The following is a 17977-nucleotide window of genomic DNA, read 5'->3' on the forward strand; positions in this document are numbered from 1 at the left end:
CAAACCAGACCACTCCGACGTGGGGCGAGATTACAGTCTGTACAGCGGGATGGCTACATCACGTCACAGACGGTACAGCATGCAGCCGCAGAGGCTCTGTGGGAGGCTCGCCCCTTGCTGCAGAAGCAGCTCTCAAAAGACTGCGGCAAACATCAAGAAATTCCAACGGTGGTGTGTTCTTTGATCAACATGCTGCCTCAGCAGGGAAGAAACAGGCTCCAGGTAAAACGATGTAACAGAAGTGAGCAGCTGACATGTTGCGAGAGGCGGCAGGGGCCCTGGCTAGAACTGCCTGCTTGAATTTCCACTGACATCTGCTTCTACGGAGGCCACAGTAGTTTGGGGGTTTGGTCCCACGACCCCTTCCCCATCCCCCATTTCCCCTGACCCTTACAAGGCGACCACCTCCCCCAGCTGTTTCAGCTTTAGTGCCACCAGAAACAAGACTGAGTTCTCGGTGTGTTCGGCCCGTCCCAAGCTGTGGCCTTGCCCAACATCCAAAAGAAATGCTTCTAGAGACCTACGTGTGAAAAGCTGCCTCTGGCACCACACCCCCTGGGGCGGGGGCTCTGTACAGGTCAGCAGTTTTGGGGAGAAGGGAACAGTGTTTTCTCTAGCATCAGCCCCCAGGGAAGCTGCATTACCAGCAAATGACAGCAACGTGAGTGAGGTATTTGTTTCATCATCCTGCTCCCTGGTGGCGGTGCAGCAAACCTCTCTAATGATGAGCCCCTGAGCTGTGGGGCAAGTCACAGCCACACCCCAGGGGGGCACACTCAGCAGGCAGGTGAGGAGGATCAGCTGCCTCCAGAAATGTCCCCTAGTGTCAGAAATCCAGCCCTCTCCTCGTGTCCCAGTTGTGAGTGAGCCCAGAGTCTGAGAGGAGCCGAGGGCTTCAGGAGCCTTTCTGGTTACACCCAAGAGATGGGGTGAGGGAGCGTGAAGCAGAACTGCCAGGTAACGGCAAGCTCTGGTGACAAGCGTGAGCACCCTCACTGCGATGCCCCCCATCCTCTGCTGATCCACTTCCACATCTACCTCGTGAGACTTTCGGGTGCCTTACAAAGTATACAGAGGCAAGTCCCTGTGAAGCAGCGTCTGACTGACGTGGGGCAGTATCAGGCCCCAAGCCCAGGCGACCACGGGCCCAGGGCTCCAGGGACAAAAGTCAGGCCCAAGCAAGCAACAGGGTAGGTTTGGGGACACAATGATAACAGTAACTCACCTGGTGACGGCCAGGACAAAGACCCAAAATAATGTCACAGAGTCTTGGTCGTTTAAACAAGCCTAAAGTTAATATACTTTCTAGTTACAGCATTACTCACTGTGAACCAAAACCACCTTTCTGCCTCTTCCAAAGCGGCGGCCTCTCTTCTGGGGCACCAACACCCGCCCCCTGCAGGGAGGAGGGGCGAAGGCAGGGGCCTGTGGGAACACTGTTTGCTCAGCAGAGCCAGAGCCCACACGGCGTTCTTCGGGTCGGCCTCCAGGAAGGTGTGTTCAAGGACGCACTCTTCTGATGCTCACAGGGACACAGGAGGGTCTCTGGAGAGGGACAAGGGGACCCGAGAGTCCCCTGGAGGGACCCTGCCAGGGAGACTCACAGACTGGCCCACTAAGTCACACAGCCCGGGTCTCAGCTTCAATCTTTTGCTCCCCATGTAAGCTCTCGGGGTCTGAAAGCTGGGCCACACTCTGTCGGATGGCAATCTCAGGGCCACCTCCATACAGGGTGTTCAGGTAGCTCCAGGTCTCCTCGGAAATCTGTCCGTAGTCAGCTCCTGCAGTGCACAGGAGACACGCCCAGTGGGGGCTCCAGGAAGGCCAGGCCCCGGGGAGAGGCAGGGCAACCACGGGCTTCTCATGCAATGCTGTCGAACATAAATCTCAAGATTGTCCAGAGATAGCCACTCTGCTAAGGACCCCAGAGGACATCTCTGGCTGCTATCCCTTGTTTCCCTGGAGATGGGGTTAACATAAAGGGCAGGGCAGGCAGAGCCAGTGGAAGGTGACAGAGACGGGTGAGGGTGTGTGGTAGGGGCTGAGGACCCATGTAGAGGCCACGCCCCTCCGACCATGTGCCCACCCCCCTGGGCCTGGACCTAGGTGGGGCGTCTCAACCCAACTCTAAGATAGGCTGCAGGGGTTCCTGGGAGGACCAAGACTGGGTAGCAGCCTGACAGCCAGGGAGGGCAGAGGGGCAGCTGGCTCAGCCTGGGAAGCCAGGACTCCAGCCAGGTAAGACTCACCCTGCTTCAGCTGGATATGGCCACTGCCCTTGATCTGTGCGATCCTGCTATTGTCAATGGGCCCAGGGGGCTCTGGAACAGACACGGCTCAGGCTCAGTGCTGCCGGGCCCCTCCGGCAGTAGGAAGGCACCCCAGTCCTAGCTTCTGCCACGGCCCTCCATCCCTCTACAGGTAAGAGAGCCATTCTCAAGGGGTAACTCCAACATCTGAGGTTCCAGAGAGGCTGTCCTGGGCCCAGGGAGCCCAAGCCAGGGAATCAGGGTGACGTCTTTAACACAGTGAAGTTATCTGGGGCACCAAAGCCTCATTTGCCAGAAGTCTGAGATCCAGGAGGAACTCACGGCATCCTGCTTCCCACCAGATGGAATTTCTAGAACTCCCGTGCAAATTTCAGGCTCTAGCTACTGTCAGCAGGAGCCACTGCCAGGTGGACAATGCCCTAACCACTGATGGTAGCTGCCCTCGCTGGATGCCCTTCCTGTGTGCTTGGCACTGTGCCGAGCACTGTGCATGCATCATCTCGTTTCATCCTCGACAATGAGAACTGTTCACAGAGGCACCAACTGAGGCTGAGACAGGTTAGGTAAACTGCCCGGGTCAGAGCTGACGGTAGGCAAAACCAGGCCTGAGTGACGGCTGCAACTCCTGGGCCATACCCTTAAGCAGAGCACAGCTGACTGCATCGACCCCCACCAGGGGGCGCTGGCTGTCTCTGTAGACCCGGGGGCTGGAGGGCCGTAAGCACTCCTCTTTCCCTAGTGCTGGCTGGTGCTTATGTGGCAAGTGACAGATATCAGCTCTGCTGACCCTGAGACAGTGGGAGCGGGGCAGGGGGAGAGACCTGAAAACCTTCCTTGTGATGGAGCCTAGCGCCCAAGGTCCTTCCTGAGAGTCTAAAACCTTCTGGCAAATATAATTTATTAAAAGAGGGCCACAAACTCCTCAGAGGGAAGGGCCTTGAGGTGTGGAAGAGCAGCCTCCTGAAGGCTTCCCCAGCCTCAGTAGGGAGTGGAGAGCAGGGGAGGGCAGAGCGAGAACGGCCTCCTGCCCTGGGGCAGCCACTCCGCAGGAACACTAAGGCCAGGCTGGGGACAGTGGTCCTGGCTCTGGGGCCTGGAAGAGCAGTTGTGTCCTCAGCTCAAGCCTGGGAAGGTGCTCACCTGCAGGGGTAACACCAGAGATGGCAAGGCCGGCACGGACCGCTCCAGGGCCCCTCGTCTCCCAGCGTCTACTGGCAGCATCCTCCCTACAGTCCTCCTCCCAGGGGCTGCTCCACTTGCTGAGGATGGCAGCCTGGGGTCCCTCCCGAGGTGAGGGAGGAGGGCTGAGTACTCTACTCACCACTGTCCTTCCCCTTGACAAAGGCCTCCCACTCGCGGAACCACTGCATGCTGATGCAGTAGATGACACCGGGCGACTCCTCTGCCTGGAAGGCCTTGTTCAGCTGGGGACGGTGGGGAGAAGGGGACCAGAGGGGAGGGTCAGCTTCCAGATGTCCAGCCTTTTCTTTACATCCTCACCCCTAGCTTTTACAAAAATACCAGGTACTCAAGGTAAACTCCCGACAAGCTCAAAGAAAATAAACACTTCCCTCAAACCAGCCACTCAGAGGCGACCACCCGTAGTCACTATTGTCACTTTTGTCACATTTTGGTGAATCTCTTTTCGGTAACTTTTTCTCCACCCAATTCGGATCACACAGTACACACTTTTTCCCCCTCACTTCATAGAATGTGTCCATCTGCTCACATCTTTAACTACGCTTCTGACAGTCAATCTTTAGTGGCCATCTTTACCTGCCCTCTCCACTGCTGCAGGCCGGATGTCCCGAGTCCCAGCACAGCAGCACGCAGGGAGGGTGTGTGCTCGGAGCCTGGGCCGCGCACAGAGGCTCTCTTTCTAAGTGGATCACGCTGGGAGCCCTTTCTGGGACTTCCTTTTCTCATTACTGCTCTCTTAGGCATCTCTCCACCTCAGTTTGTATACCCAAGTAGTTCTTAACCAGGGGTGAGTCTGCCCCCGTGGGATACTGGGCAATGTCTGGATATAATTTTGGTTGACACTTGCATCTAGTAGGGAGATGCCAGGGATGCTGCTAGCATCCTACAACACCCAGGTCAGTCTCCCACAACAAAGACTTGTCCAGCCCAAGGTGTCGACAAAGCCAAGGCCAAAAAACCCTGGTATATCCCTACCATACTCTTTTTACCACTGCTTTATAGCCCACCATGTAGACGGACCTAATTTACTCAACTTAGCACCTCCTGCCAGTAAAAATTCTCTCAAATGTCTGGCCAGGCCTCCAGTCACTCTGGTATCCCAAAGAACACTTCTTGCAAACAGACGGCTGATGGCACACAGCCCCTTTGCCCCTGAGGTCCAGCATGTGCCGAGCACAGGCTGGAGGAGCCAGTCCCCTGTGCCACCCCAACGTGCATGCACCTTGATGAAGGTGTCAATCTCGATCCTCCTGCGCTTGGCCAGAGCCTCAATCTCCACCTGGCAGATGGAGCACACATACAGATGATTCACGGCGGGGCCACCCCCAAACCTACACCGGGTGGGAGGGAGAGAAACACAAGCCCTGAGGGGCGGGCCCTTGCTGGAGAGCAATTCCCGGCCTCCGTGGGGCCAGTGACTCTGCCTCCCCTTCAGGGTCTCAGAGGAGGTGAGGGTCCCCAGGAGGCTTCCCTTGACACTACCCTTCCCTTCGGCTCCCCCGCGGTGCCCTGTCACACATCTTCCTCACTAGACTGAGCCACAGAAGCTGGCATGGGCACCTGCTCGCCAGCGTGTACCCAGTACTTAGCAGAGTGCCCGCCACAGAGCAGGCGCGTCACAAATGCCTGCTTCGTGGATGAGGGCCAGGAGTAGCACTCCCGTGTCCTCTTCTGGCTACTAGGCAGGGAAGTGGGCAGGAGCTTTGGTGGCTGAGAGCTCTACTGGCTGGACCCTGAGGACAATGTCAAAGGGGTGCTGCAGATGGTAGAGAGTGTGTGACTCAAGCCTGAGGGGATCCCCACAGGATCTGGGGATGCATCTCCCTGTGAGGTCTTCACCTGTCCACTGGCAACAGGGCAGGGAGAAAGTCTGCCCCTAACCTGCAACTAAATGTCATAAGTCTAATACGAGACAGGCGTAATGACAACTTCCTGGCCTCATTCCCAATTTGTATGACCATCCCCTCAGCTGTGGCAGATCCCACCGTCAGGCTAAAGAATGACGGGGTTGGGGGTGGGGGTGGGCCCAGGATCAGTTTGGGCTGCTGAGAGGCAGGCCTGGCTGGTTTGCAACAGGAGTGCCACATGCTCTTGGCCTTGATGGATCTGAACCTGGAAGTTCACAGGCCATAGTGGCCCAAGCCCCCAGCCAACATGAGCAGGGCCAGTGGGGTAGGAAAGAGCCAGGCTGGAGGCCCCAGTGCCCTGCCCTGCAGCAGTGAGATGAGCCAGTATGCTTGCTTCTGCATCAGCCAGTTTCCTGTCCCATGTGACTGGAAGGGCCCAAATGGATTCACACAAATGATATGTCTTTTTCACTACAGGCACAACTGTGTGTATTTCTGGAAAGCCACCAGACGGAAGCGCCCTCAGGGCAGGGCTGGCTTCTGGGCTGTTCTGCTGCCTGAGTGAGGACAGCTTAGGGGTTCATGGGTGTCATTCCTTTCCTGGTCTCCCTTCCTGCCCAGCTGAGTACCCGACCAGTACAGAGGCAGGCCGGTCTCTCCAGAAGAGGCTAGCAAGGGCTCCTTACCTGTTGTAGAGGTGCTCCCAGACGTTCTGGGGCAGGATCACCACCAGGTCATCAATGTAGTGGTATTTGTTGGGTGGGATGCCTGTGGAGGAGGCATAAGGAGGGAGAGCTGGGTATTGAGGCGGCTACTCAGCCCACCCGCCCCAGCAGGGCCTGCTGGCCAGGTGTCCTCACCTCCATGGGAGCAGAGGAAGGTATGGTTGGTGATGGGCCCCGGCTCAGCAAAGGTGTTGAACTTGTTGAGCCATTCTCGGGACACATAGAACCGCAGCAGGCTGGGTTCCCGCATGGCAGCCAGCGACACCACCTGCTGCCGCTCCCTCACAGCCTCCTCACTGCTCTTCCTGGAGCAGGGGTGGGGAAGGGGAGAACGGGGAGCTGCAGCTGGTGCCACAGTGGGGACACAGCGGTGCCCTGCCTGGTCCACCTCTGAACCCTCTGTCCACATCTCAATAGCCCCGCTGCCCAGGCCCTGGTTCTGGCTACTGTCATCTCCCTGGGACCAATGTACAGGCCCCAAACTTGGCTCTTTGCCATTGGGCTTTTCCACTTTCCCCAAAGCAGCCAGATGGCTGTCTCTTTAAAACCCCAATTCTTACCTTCCCCAGCTTTAACCCCTCCCAGGCTCCCATCAACCACATCCCAGAGTAAAGTCCTGTGCAGCTGTGGCAGGACACCCAGGGCCCACAGGTTGCAGGTGTGGGGCCCAGTCACTGTTCTTCAGCCACCCAGCCCCACCCCAGCTACCTGCACCCAGTGCCCCACACCTGTAGAAGAGGACGTAGGCCTCGGCGTTCTGCACCACCGTCTCATGAACCTCGGTGACATACTGGTCGTCAAACTCATACCACTGCCCATTGATGACGTTTTGACAGTAGGCGATATAGTGCCCACCTGCAGCAGGAGAGGAAGCCAAGTCTACAGGGACCCTAGGAGAGGGGGCAGGGCTGCTGGAAGCAGGTGGGCAGCCAGACTTACTGCCTGCTGTGCCATGGTGGCAGATGACTGAGAGGAGGTCGTAGGTGGTGATCTGGGACATGCACTCCTTGGCAAGGAAGGGGCGCAGGTCGAGTCCCTCCAGGGGGAAGGAGACGTGGTTGTTAATTTTGAACGAGTACATCACCTCATGCCGAAAGCGCTTCAGGTGAATGCACAGGATCTGGAAGGGCAGGGGAGGGCGCTGGTCATCCCAGAGCTGGCTAGGGCCTGGGACCTCAGCGCCCTGACAGGCCCCACAGGAGAGCTCTGGGACCTGCAGCTCTGGGCACTCACCAGGCCACTGTTGTCCCATGCCCTCAACCACTCAGGGCCTTGTCATCAACACAGAAAATGACAAGAAACCTTGCAGCTAAAGCCTTCCACAGGTGCACAGACTACCTGACCGGGTGGAACTCACTTGCTCCACCTGAACAGACGGAAGACTCTCCCCAGGCCGGCTAACCTAGGCCCAGTTTAGTCACACGGCCAGCGGCAGGTGGCCAGTCCTGATGCTGGGGCTGAGCAACACTCATGTGGGATCTGCTGCCGAGATGGGCCGTCCCTAAGAAGGGCTGGGCTACTGGTCTCAGGACACTGACCCCTCCTCTGTCAGTGGCCATCAAAAGAACTCTGACAACCAGTTTTGTTGGTGCCCCTTCTTAGAATCCTTCTTCACAAAGGTTGTCCAAATCTGCTCAATACCACCATAAGCATGGAACCCCCATCTTGGGCCACTCTCTGCTTTGCTCACCCACAGTGGCCTTCACTGGTTCCAGCGAGCTCTCCCTCCACAAGGCCAACACCACCTTCAGGTCTCACTTACATGTCACTCCCTCAGGCAGGCCCTCCCTGGGAGCCCCAACTGGGCCAGGACAGCCACTATTGCCCCGACTCTGCACTGATAGGGCCACGCCTGTCTTACTTGCTGTGGTACCCACAGTGGCCGCATGTCTGCCTCACAAACATGCTGAATGACGACTGAGCTGAGTCCATAGAAAGGACCCCAAGTAAAAAGTAGGGAAAAATGTGCCCTCTCCTTCCCATAAGGACTCCCAGCGAAATCTATAGAAATTCCGTGGACCTCTTTGGCTCAGAAACTGGCTGCTTCTGAGTGGTGAAGGGGGATCAGCCTCCACACAGTCCCGCTACCTTGCTGCACTGCAGGGTGTGAGCCTGGAGAAAAAGCCTAAAGATGCAGAGAAGGCAGGGGAGGGCTGCCCACTCACCTCGGGCAGCCGCAGCACTTTACAGTACTTCACTCCATTCCGCAGCCTGGGGAGGAGAGGGCAGGGACAGGCTGAGTGAGCAGCTGGTCTCAGTGTGGGGGGAGCACAGGAACTAGGTGAGCCTCCCCCAACCCAGTCACTTCTGCGAGGACGGGATCGAGCTCTTCTACTAAGGAGACACTGGGAGAACCCAGGGGGAAGTCTGTGGAGCACAGACAGGCCGCAGAGGTTGGGAATGGGAAAGCAGTTATGGGGAAGGGCCCAGAAGGCACACACTCACTTCTTACACCGCTCACAGCTGTACATGTTGTCACCTGGGGCAGTAAAATAAAGGGACCGGGGTTAGCAAGGGTGGAAACGGGGAGCAGGGCTGAGATCAGAACATGCCTAAGAAATAAAACCAGAGAGGAACCAAAGGGAGGGAAGATTCTGGCTACACGCAGAGGCAGAGTCCTCAACCAGGGAGAAATGGACATGTTTGACCCTGGAAACACTTCAACTCCTGTGTGAACATCACCATCGATACAATCAAAAGGCAAAATGGGTGGGAAATGCAACATTAAAGACAGAATATGTATTAAGATCTTTAACATATAAAGAGAGTTCCCAAAGGTTAACAAGACGCCAGACACCCAAAAGAAAAACAGGAAAAGGATCCACCTCCACCACCCACTCCCGTCGAGTCGATTCTGACTCCTAGCGACCCTGTAGAACAGAGCAGAACTGCCGCATAGAGTTTCCAAGGAGCACCTGGTGGATTTGAACTCCCAACCTTCTGGTTAGCAACCATCATACTTAACCACTGTGCCACCAGGGTTTCCAGGAAAAGGACAGGAATGGGAAATTTCGAAATAAGGAATACAAATAGCCAGTACACTTATAGAAAAAGAATGTTCAACCCCATCCATAATCAAGGAAATGCAAAAATTAAGGCAAGATATCATTTTGCCCATCAAACGGGCAAAACTTAGAGCCTGGTTACCGCCCGGAGTTAAACTGCAAGACAGCGAGAGGCGCAGAGCACACAGCCTCAGGCTCAGACACAAGCGTGGGGGCGGGCAGGGGGGCATTAACGTATCCATTTCTGAAGCAAAACCTGGGGTGTATACTACAAATCTTACCCTGTACATTTCCCTGAGCAGTGGACTGTGTGCGTTTGCACGAGGATCCAGACAAAGCTCTGAGAACCGCCAGGGGTTCCCAGCAGCCCAGTCCACTCACCCTTCAGCTCATCTGCAGCAAAAAAGGCAGCGAGGCAGTCCTCCAGGGTGACGACAGGCCCCCAAAACCAGCTGGGGGTACAGGATACCACGAACCTATGGAGACAGAAAGGGGGTGGCAGTGGTGCTGCCAGGTCCCGGGCAAGAAGACGACTGGGGGACTTGGGTTTGCTCCAGGCCCGAGCCTCAGAAGGACCCATCAGGAAGGTAGTCTGGCATAGTGGGTAGAAAGAGCACAGGTGTGGAGTCAGACACCTGGGTTCAAACCCTGGTGCCACCAGCTACGTGTCTTTGGGCAAGTGACTTCACTTCTCCCCACACTCGCTGTCCTCATCTGTGAGGGCCAATGATCACAGTGTCCCCTCCCCTGGGTGGCTGTATGGGCCCCTGACGTCGTGCAGGTAAAGCTCCCATCACAGCACGCAGTGAGGGCTCAGCAGACCTGCCTGCACACTCCAGCTGCTGCCCTGCTTCTAGCTGCCTCTCAGTCACGCTTCCCCTTTCTTGTCCTCCAATTCCACAGGCCCATCCTTTGGTTCCAAAAGGGGACCATCCATGCAGTCCCAATGTGGCCAAGGAACCACCCCCTAACTGAATGTATCCTACAGCCTCAAGCTCCCTGTCAGAATCTCCCTGGACCTTGCAAAAGCTTGTATTTTGCTGAAGTTCCGTCTCTTGCCCAGACTGTGCGTGCCAGGAACGCCAGGCCAGGGCCCGTCCCATTTTCCCAGTGGGTATGAAGGTGGACATACCGTCGGATATATTCCACAATGAAGGCAAGCCAACCCTGGGCGGCGTAGCTGTCCCCACAGGTGCCTGGCTTGGCCGGCACATTCTGGTAGATGGCCGAGTGGAGCTTGGCCAGGTCTTCCTTGCCAGGAATGGGCAGTGAAAGGTCCTGGAATGTCTCCACTGTGGTGGACACCTGTGGGGTAGAAGGTCAGCCTGGGTCTCCACCTTCCAGGGTCCTGCCCTACCCTGACTGAACAGCAGCCGCACTATAAATTCCAGCCACTAGATGGCAGTGTAGGGGAGAGGGCATGCATTCCAAGCCCTAGGAGCCCAGCAGCCAGGCCCTCCCCCTGTAGAAAAGTAGAAAGAGCCAGGAAAGAACCTCTCCCACCACTCCCAGCCGGAGTGAGTACTACTGAGGCTGCTGGCAGTCCTTCCTCATTCCAGAAACACTCACCCGGTCACAGGTGAGGCACTGCACAAGGCTGAGGATGGAGCCGTCGAAGATGTCTGAGATGACACTGCGGTAGCGCTGCTCCTTCCGCCTCCGACTGCCGCTGGTCAGGACCTGGGCTGGGGGCACAGCATGGGACTAGGCCCAACCTCCACCTGTCTGTCTGGGGCAAGGGATGGGCACTGGGGCTTCCTTTGCCAGGATAGAGGGTCAAATCTTTATGAGTCACGTGACTGGGGCTACAATTCACCTCGGTGTTATCATCTGTAAAATGGGGCATCACACATGTCCTTGTGGTGCTATGAGCTCAGAGATGCTGTGTGAGAAGTACGCAGCCCAGCCCCTAGCAACCAGTGCTTGAAAATGGCAGCCACAGGCACTATTTCCACTCCTAGCCCAGAGCACACATGCAGATAGTATGCTGGTCTACCCCTCCGCTCCATTCCTCCGAACCTTTCTTGAGCACATATGATGGCCCCATTCTCACAGGACTTGCACGAGGAGGGGTGCTGGACAGCTTGTGGACGGGGCTGCAGGGGCGAGAGGAGCTGCACATCTGGGCGTCATTGTCTGGCTCTGGGGACAGAAAGGGGACTGTGCTGGGACCTGGGCAGCCAAGCCAGCCAGGCCAGGGTCCCCAAGCCAGCTCCAGGGCCTGATCAGGAAGAGGACCTGCCAGCAGCTTTTAACAGGACTAAGGCCTGAACCCATGTGTCCCCTGTATCCTGTACCCATACCGGCCCCAAGCATGTTGAGATGGAGCTGTCCACACACTTCACTTTCCCAGCTGAAGGCTCAGGGCTGCAGGTGGGGCTCTGAGTCTGTTTCCAGCTTTATAGCTAAGTGAAATCTTAGTGAAATCTGAGGTTGGTTTCTCACCTATAAGCTGGGGCTAGTGGTAGGCTCCACCTCCCAGGGTGGCTGGGAAGACTAAGTGGGCTACTGCCTGGTGATGCCTGGCACACAGTAGGTGCCAAACAAATGGAGCTGCTGCTCCAACTGGTGTGCTTCCTCCCAGCAGCCCCGAGCAGCCCCTGGCTGTCTGATACCTGGCGTCCTGCAGGGGCTGGCAGAACGTGGCGATGGTGGCAGAGTCTCTGTGGACTGTTCATCAAGGGCAGCCATAGCAGTGTCCACATCAGCGTCCTCGTCCACTTGTTCGGAGTTTGTGCGCTGCTGGCCCCAGGAGAACTTCCGGTCCTTCATCCGCTCCTTCTCAGATATGGCGCGGCCCGCCTCATCCGGGATCAGCAGCTCTGTCTCGGCCTGCGAGCCGCCCCCACCACGACCCTGCCCGTCACCCTCACCCCGGTCACTGCTTGAGTCACAAGAGAGGAACTCGTCCTCTGATGGGCTCCGGTCGCCCTCCCGCTTGTCGTCTGTGTCACTTGAGTCAGAGTCCCGAGCCTCTGCCACTGCTGCTGTCACCGCTGCTGCCACCTCTGGCTCCTTGAGCTCCTCGTGCAGCTGGTCCATCAGGCAGCGCAGGAACTCCTGGGTGTCCTAGAACCAGGGGCTGTGTCACCAGGAGGCACTGGCCACAGGCACCCCACTGCTTCTGCTGACAAGGGTGCCAGCTGCTTCCATTTAGCGACTGCCTCGTGGGTGCCTTGTGCAGACGATCTAATCAACTCCTTACAGCAGACTGTCTAGGCAGTCCCATCCTAACCCCCATTTTACTGAGGAGACTGAGGCTCAGAGACGTCAAGAGACTTCTCCCAGGTCATCCAGCTATAGCGTGACAGAGCCGAGATCTGAACCGAGATCCATCTGACTCCACAGCTTATGCTCTTAACCACCTGCAACTCTGCTTCAAAATCAGTGTGGAAGTCCAGAGAGGATGGATGACATTCAGCCACTAAAGTGTCCTTGCTTCCTACAGGCCAGGCCAGTGGGGGTGGGCAAGGAGCATGTTATGAATTGAATTGTGACCCCTCCAAAAATGTGTGTCAACTTGGCTAGTCCATGATTCCCAGTACTGTGTGATTATCTGTCCACCATTTTGTCATCTGATGTGATTTTCCTACATGTTGTAAATCCTACCTCTATGATGTTAACGAGGTGGGATTAGTGGCGGTTGTATTAATGAGGCAATCTACAAAATTAGGTTGTATCTTAAACAAATCTCTTTTGAGTTATAAAAGAGAGAAGCGAGCAGAGACATGGGGATCTCGTACCACCAAGAAACAAGAGTCAGAAGAATAGCGCATCCTTTGGACCCGGGGTCCCTGCACTGAGAAGCTCCTCAACCAGAAAAGATTAATGACAAGGACCTTCCCAAAGAAACAACAGAGAGAAAGGCTTCCCCCCGCTAGAGCTGGCGCCCTGAATTTGGACTTCTAGCCTCTTAAAGTATGAGAGAATAAATTTCTCTTTGTTAAAGATACCTGCTTGTGATACTTCTGTTACAGCAGCCCTAGATAACTAAGACAGAACACCCTGGAGGATGAGGGAGTGGCACTGAGGGGCCATGCACAGGGAGGGCACAGCCGAGTTCCACACCAGCAGGTATCCCGAGCAGGGCCAGGCCACCCACGTCATCAGCCCTTCCTCTGGCTCTCCATGCTCTGCCAGCACCCAAGCCCCTCACTTGTCTGCAGCCTGTGTGTGCCCATGCCTTCCGTTGCCATTGCAACACTGAAGCACACACAGGCTGGGGCAGGGGGGCAGGGAACCCCAGAACCCCAGCTTCCTGCACACCTGTGCAAGGCTGACGACACTGTCACCTACAGGCTAGCTGGGTGCTCAAGTCACAGCCTCATTGACTTTATTCTGACTCCTCTATGACCATGTCTCCAAACCAGGGAGGCCTCTGGACAGCCTGCCCACTGAGCCCAGCCCAGAGCTGTGCACACAACACAAGAAGTGCTTTGAAAGGCTAAAGGGTGATGACTGTAGCCACCCATTAACTGCTAGCAACGGTCAGTGGTGGTGGCTGGGCCCCTGGAGGAGGACCTGGCTTCAAAGTCCTACTCTGACCCTCACACTCTCTGACCCTGATGTCAGAAGCAGCCCCCACCCCAGCCCAGCTCCTCACCCACATGAGCCAGGGTCCTGTAGTGGCCAGGCCCAGCCAAGTACCCACACCCTCCAGGGTGTTCTGTCTTAGTTATCCAGGGCTGCTGTAACAAGTATCACAAGCAGATATCTTGTTCTTTTAGTTGTAGCAGAGAAAAAGGAACACATTGGATGGATTTCCTTAGGAAAAGTGTCAGACACCAAGAGCAATTAACCACTTGCTTGAGTTACGGGGATGTGGGAGAAAAGAGAGTCCTGTGTCGGATGCACTGAAAGTTTCTTTTAAGAATGAGGTCTTCGATATGCCGTCTAGTTCTCTTATTGGCTCTTCCTTTTAACAAAAGTACTATGTGTCCATTGCCAAAATCTCAATCTAGGCAGAAGCACGATAGCATCATCTGCCCACTAAGAGGGGCCCACAACTGGGTCTACGTTTCAGATTCAGACATGCTCTCTGCATTTCGTCTGAGAACCAGGAGCAAGTGGGGCTCGTCCTGGAGTCCAGATGGCTGTCACACAGCAGCCAAGCATCCCCACTCAGTGTCCTCACCAAGAGACCAAGACCCAGCAGGGGACATTGTACAAAGAGTGAGGGAGGTGCTATGGGGAGAGCAGAGCTCAGTGAGGTTTGCATCCCATCCCTGCTGCTAGTGCTGTGTGACCTGGGCAAGCAGCAGAACCTCTCTGAGCCTCACTCCTTACTTCATGAGAGCTCTGAGAGGACTAAACAGGGCTGTACTTATTATGTGACACTTACATAGTGACTACTTAATAAATGGCAGGTGGTGGAATCTCAATCACTCTGGATGTTATCACTTCCCCAAAAGGGTGGTGTTCAGGCAGCGCTGGGCTTCTCAGGGAGGAGCCTGGTGTTCAGGCTGGACAGGCCCAACTGAGGGGTGGGTAGAGAAATGCCCAGGAAGGAACAGGAGGCAGGGGAGGGGGCAGATAGAAAGACCCAAGGCATCCCTGCTCTATCCCTGGTCCTAAATTCAATCAGCACAAAAGATAACCAAGCAGGCCCAGCCCCACCCCACACCCCAGCAGTGAAAGCCTAGGCTGAATGCAGTCTGGTGCAGGGAACTAGGCCATGTAAACTATCAGCTCAGCTCGGGGCTAAGACATAGACCTGGTACATTCTGCTTCATCTTGGTGCCATGATTTTATAAAACATAAAGATAACGGCTGGTTTCAAAGAGGTTCTCTAGATTAAAAAATTTTAATAAAAGTGAAATAAATTCTGCCTATAGTTTAAGGAGCAAGAAAGCTGTGTGCCATTTTGAATGCAGTGCTAAGACTCTGGAGTTAGACTGAGTTCAAACTTCCTTTCTGCTACTTATCAGCTATGTGACCCAGGCAAGTGACTTGGCCCCCTGAGCCTCAGTTTCCCCATCTGTAAATACCAGGAGTACCTGCCTCAGAAGGTTGCTGGGATGCTCCAATGTCCTCATGCACATAAAGTGCCCAGGCAGTGAGGGCCTGGTATTTAAGACACGCCTGGCAAAGGTTAGTTGTTGTTGCTATTTTCCACTCCGGTTTTGCCTTCAAAGCCAGGCCTGGTAGGTAATGGCCCTTGGTATCCCCTGGGCAGTTCAGATGGCCTACCTGCTGGGCATAACCTCGGAACATCGGGTTGACCAACTTGATCCCATGAGACAGGCTGGTGGGAACCACATAGCTTGGGCTGTTGGAAAACCAAACCCATTAGTCCAGGTGGCCTGCCCTAAGCTACTCAATCCTGTGAGAGGCAGGCAGGCAGCCAGTAAGGCTGGACCAGACTCAGTGGAGTTTAACTGAAACTGGGAAGTGCCTACCCTGTCAGGAGCCCCCGCAGGCTCACACATCTCTACGCTCAAGAAGGAAAATACCAAGTCATAGCTGCTTCAAGCAGACAGAGCTCTTGACTGGGAAGACATAATTTCTAGCTAGTTCACAACAAACCCACTTTAAAAACTGTTTTCATTTAAAAAGTATAGTTATAGAGGTTTTTCTAATTTCAGAAGAAACATATTTTCACTAGTAAAAAATTTAAAATTTCAGAAAAGCACAACAAAGAAACATCACCAGTAATCCCACCACCCAGCGATAACTGCCATGAAGATTTGCAGATTTTTCTGTGAAAATACAGACACATATACGAAAGTACATGCCAGTGTATGCTTAAATAAACTGTTTCTTCCAAAACTGGGATTATATTGCATCACACTGCTTTCCAATCCGCTTTTACATTTAATATGTTTCTGTGTGCTCATTGTAAATTATTCCCAACTTTGAATTTTCCCAGAGGAACAGATCTGATCCAAGCTCCTGGTCTTTACATTCATTTCACACTGACCTAGAAGGCCCTGCCCAATCAGCACTGCCCCTGGTTTCTGAGTATCTCTCACGGTCACAGTGGCAGCCAGGAACTTGGACTGGTTAGGACATGTTTCTGGGGCAGGATCAACACCAGGTTCAAATTCTAGCTCCACCTTTCACAATCTGTATGACCATGAGGAAGATGTTTAAATCTCTCTGAACTTCAGTTTCCTGTTTGTAAAACAGGGTTAGATATGACCTGCACCTCACAGGCTTGCTAAGTGTCACACAGGGCAAAGTAAGTCAAGCACCTGGTTTGGAACCAAGTGCACAGGAAGCGCTCAGTAAAGGGGGGTGGGATGGGGGGGCGGTGGGGAGTTAATAAAACTCCCCATCCCCACGCCTTTCCCTGAGGGCAAGGACTCACTCACCGTTTCTTGTGCCAGACCTCAGAGACCAGCTTCTGGTAACTTTTGCACAGGGCTGGCTTCTTGTCTGTACGCACCAGGCCTCCACACTCCAAGAAGAACTGGGTCAGTGGAGGGCTGGGGGCAGGGAGAGTGAGCAAGATCAGAAAAGAAGGGGCAGATAGCATCATTCAGAAAGAGCTAGGCAGAGAAGCAAAAGCCCTGGGTGCTCATGTAGGGACAGGCAGTGGCCCCCAGACCCAGGAATGCCAATGGATAGCCAAAAGGACCCCATCCTTTCCTCTGTGAAGTATATGTGAGCTCCCTGAAGGAGGGCCCAAGGGGCCAGGTGGCTGCTACCGTATCAATGAGGGAGGAATCAGAGCCTGCTCTTCCTGCCAGCCCATTCCTTGGAAACCCTTCGTGGACCTGAAGGCGTCCCCCTTGCTCCTCGCTTCCTTATGGTTTTAAAAATTATCTTATTATATAAGAAATATACATTTAACACAGAAAAATTAGAAAATATAGGTAAGCAAAAATAAAAATTGACCACAATCCTACCACCTATGGAGAGCTATTCTGAACATTTTGGGGCATATCCTTCCAGACTTATCTGTATATACATATCCAGTCCTTCCTTCTTCAGACATAAACTGAATCCCCACTAGGTGGGAGACCCTGTGCCAGCCACAGCAGACACCCCGGCTTCATGGAGTTTACAGCCTATTCTAGACGAAAGTTAGTGTTTTCTCCAAAAAATGGGATTGCACCATGCAAAATATTATAACCTCCTATTTTTTCCACTTACCATATCGTGAACCCCTTTCCACTTCAATAAGTACTGAATTTTTTTTTTTATATACATCATTTTTAGTGACTTACATTTTTGTTACACTGTAAGGCTGGGCCACAATGAACTTACCAATCCCTTGTTTTCAATAAGGAGCCCTGGTGGTGTAGTGGCTAAAGCACGAAAGGCTGGCAGTTTAAACCTACTAGCTACTCCACAGGAGAAAGTAGCAGTCTGCTTCCGTAAAGATATATAGCCTTGGAAACCCTATAGGGCAGTTCTACTGTGTCCTACAGGGTCACTATGAGTCAGAACCAACTCCTTGGCAGTCGGTTTGTTTTTTGGTTTTTGTTTCCAATAAACAACAGATTGATAAACATCCTTATATACAAACTTCTCAACACCTCTGATTATCTTCTTAGAATAAATTACAGTAGGAGGGACTGCTGGGTCAGAGAGCATGTGTATTTTAGGGATTTTGAACCGTAAAAAAAAAAAATTTTTTTTTTTTTACAACTACTCACAACCATGGGCAATAAGAGCAGCACAGCCCCGGGGCTCCTGCTGCTGTTTCCAGGGCTTTGCCAGGAACAGCTCCCAGCACCCCCCTTTCCCCACAAGGTGACAACCTACCAGTTAGATAGGGCCTGCAGGGCTGCATTCATGTAGCAGGAGTTTCCAAGGTTCTTCATGCCTGTGAGACCTAGGTAACAACACAATGGGGGCGGGGGTGTGAGGGTACTGTCCTGGCAAGGAAACCCCCAAGTTCACACTCAGAGGGGGCTGTAGCTTACAACCCCCAGGACTCAACTAGAGCAGGACATGGGTGGCTGGTGTTTCACTTCAGAAAT

At 54.2% G+C, this 17977-nt stretch overlaps 1 protein-coding gene across 2 annotated transcripts in view; it reads right to left on the minus strand.

Annotated features, from left to right (window-relative positions):
• Positions 1–1273: 1273 nt before the first annotated feature.
• The window catches only part of USP20 (ubiquitin specific peptidase 20), a 45724-nt gene continuing 29020 nt past the window's right edge, over positions 1274–17977 (minus strand). For both annotated transcript variants that reach the window (XM_010587569.3, XM_023544840.2), the window contains 18 exons: positions 17760–17829; positions 16361–16474; positions 15237–15315; positions 11663–12116; positions 11067–11189; positions 10617–10732; positions 10180–10352; positions 9429–9523; positions 8488–8521; positions 8208–8253; positions 6982–7162; positions 6771–6897; positions 6178–6347; positions 6004–6085; positions 4693–4801; positions 3592–3694; positions 2250–2321; positions 1274–1781 (listed from right to left, as the gene is read on the minus strand). In XM_010587569.3, the coding sequence (XP_010585871.2) occupies positions 1621–1781; positions 2250–2321; positions 3592–3694; positions 4693–4801; positions 6004–6085; positions 6178–6347; positions 6771–6897; positions 6982–7162; positions 8208–8253; positions 8488–8521; positions 9429–9523; positions 10180–10352; positions 10617–10732; positions 11067–11189; positions 11663–12116; positions 15237–15315; positions 16361–16474; positions 17760–17829 (2309 nt within the window). In that variant the 3' untranslated portion in view covers positions 1274–1620. The remainder of the gene's footprint in view (positions 1782–2249; positions 2322–3591; positions 3695–4692; positions 4802–6003; positions 6086–6177; positions 6348–6770; positions 6898–6981; positions 7163–8207; positions 8254–8487; positions 8522–9428; positions 9524–10179; positions 10353–10616; positions 10733–11066; positions 11190–11662; positions 12117–15236; positions 15316–16360; positions 16475–17759; positions 17830–17977) is intronic.

Source organism: Loxodonta africana, chromosome 9, assembly GCF_030014295.1.
Source record: "Loxodonta africana isolate mLoxAfr1 chromosome 9, mLoxAfr1.hap2, whole genome shotgun sequence".
Taxonomy (NCBI): Eukaryota; Metazoa; Chordata; class Mammalia; order Proboscidea; family Elephantidae; genus Loxodonta; species Loxodonta africana.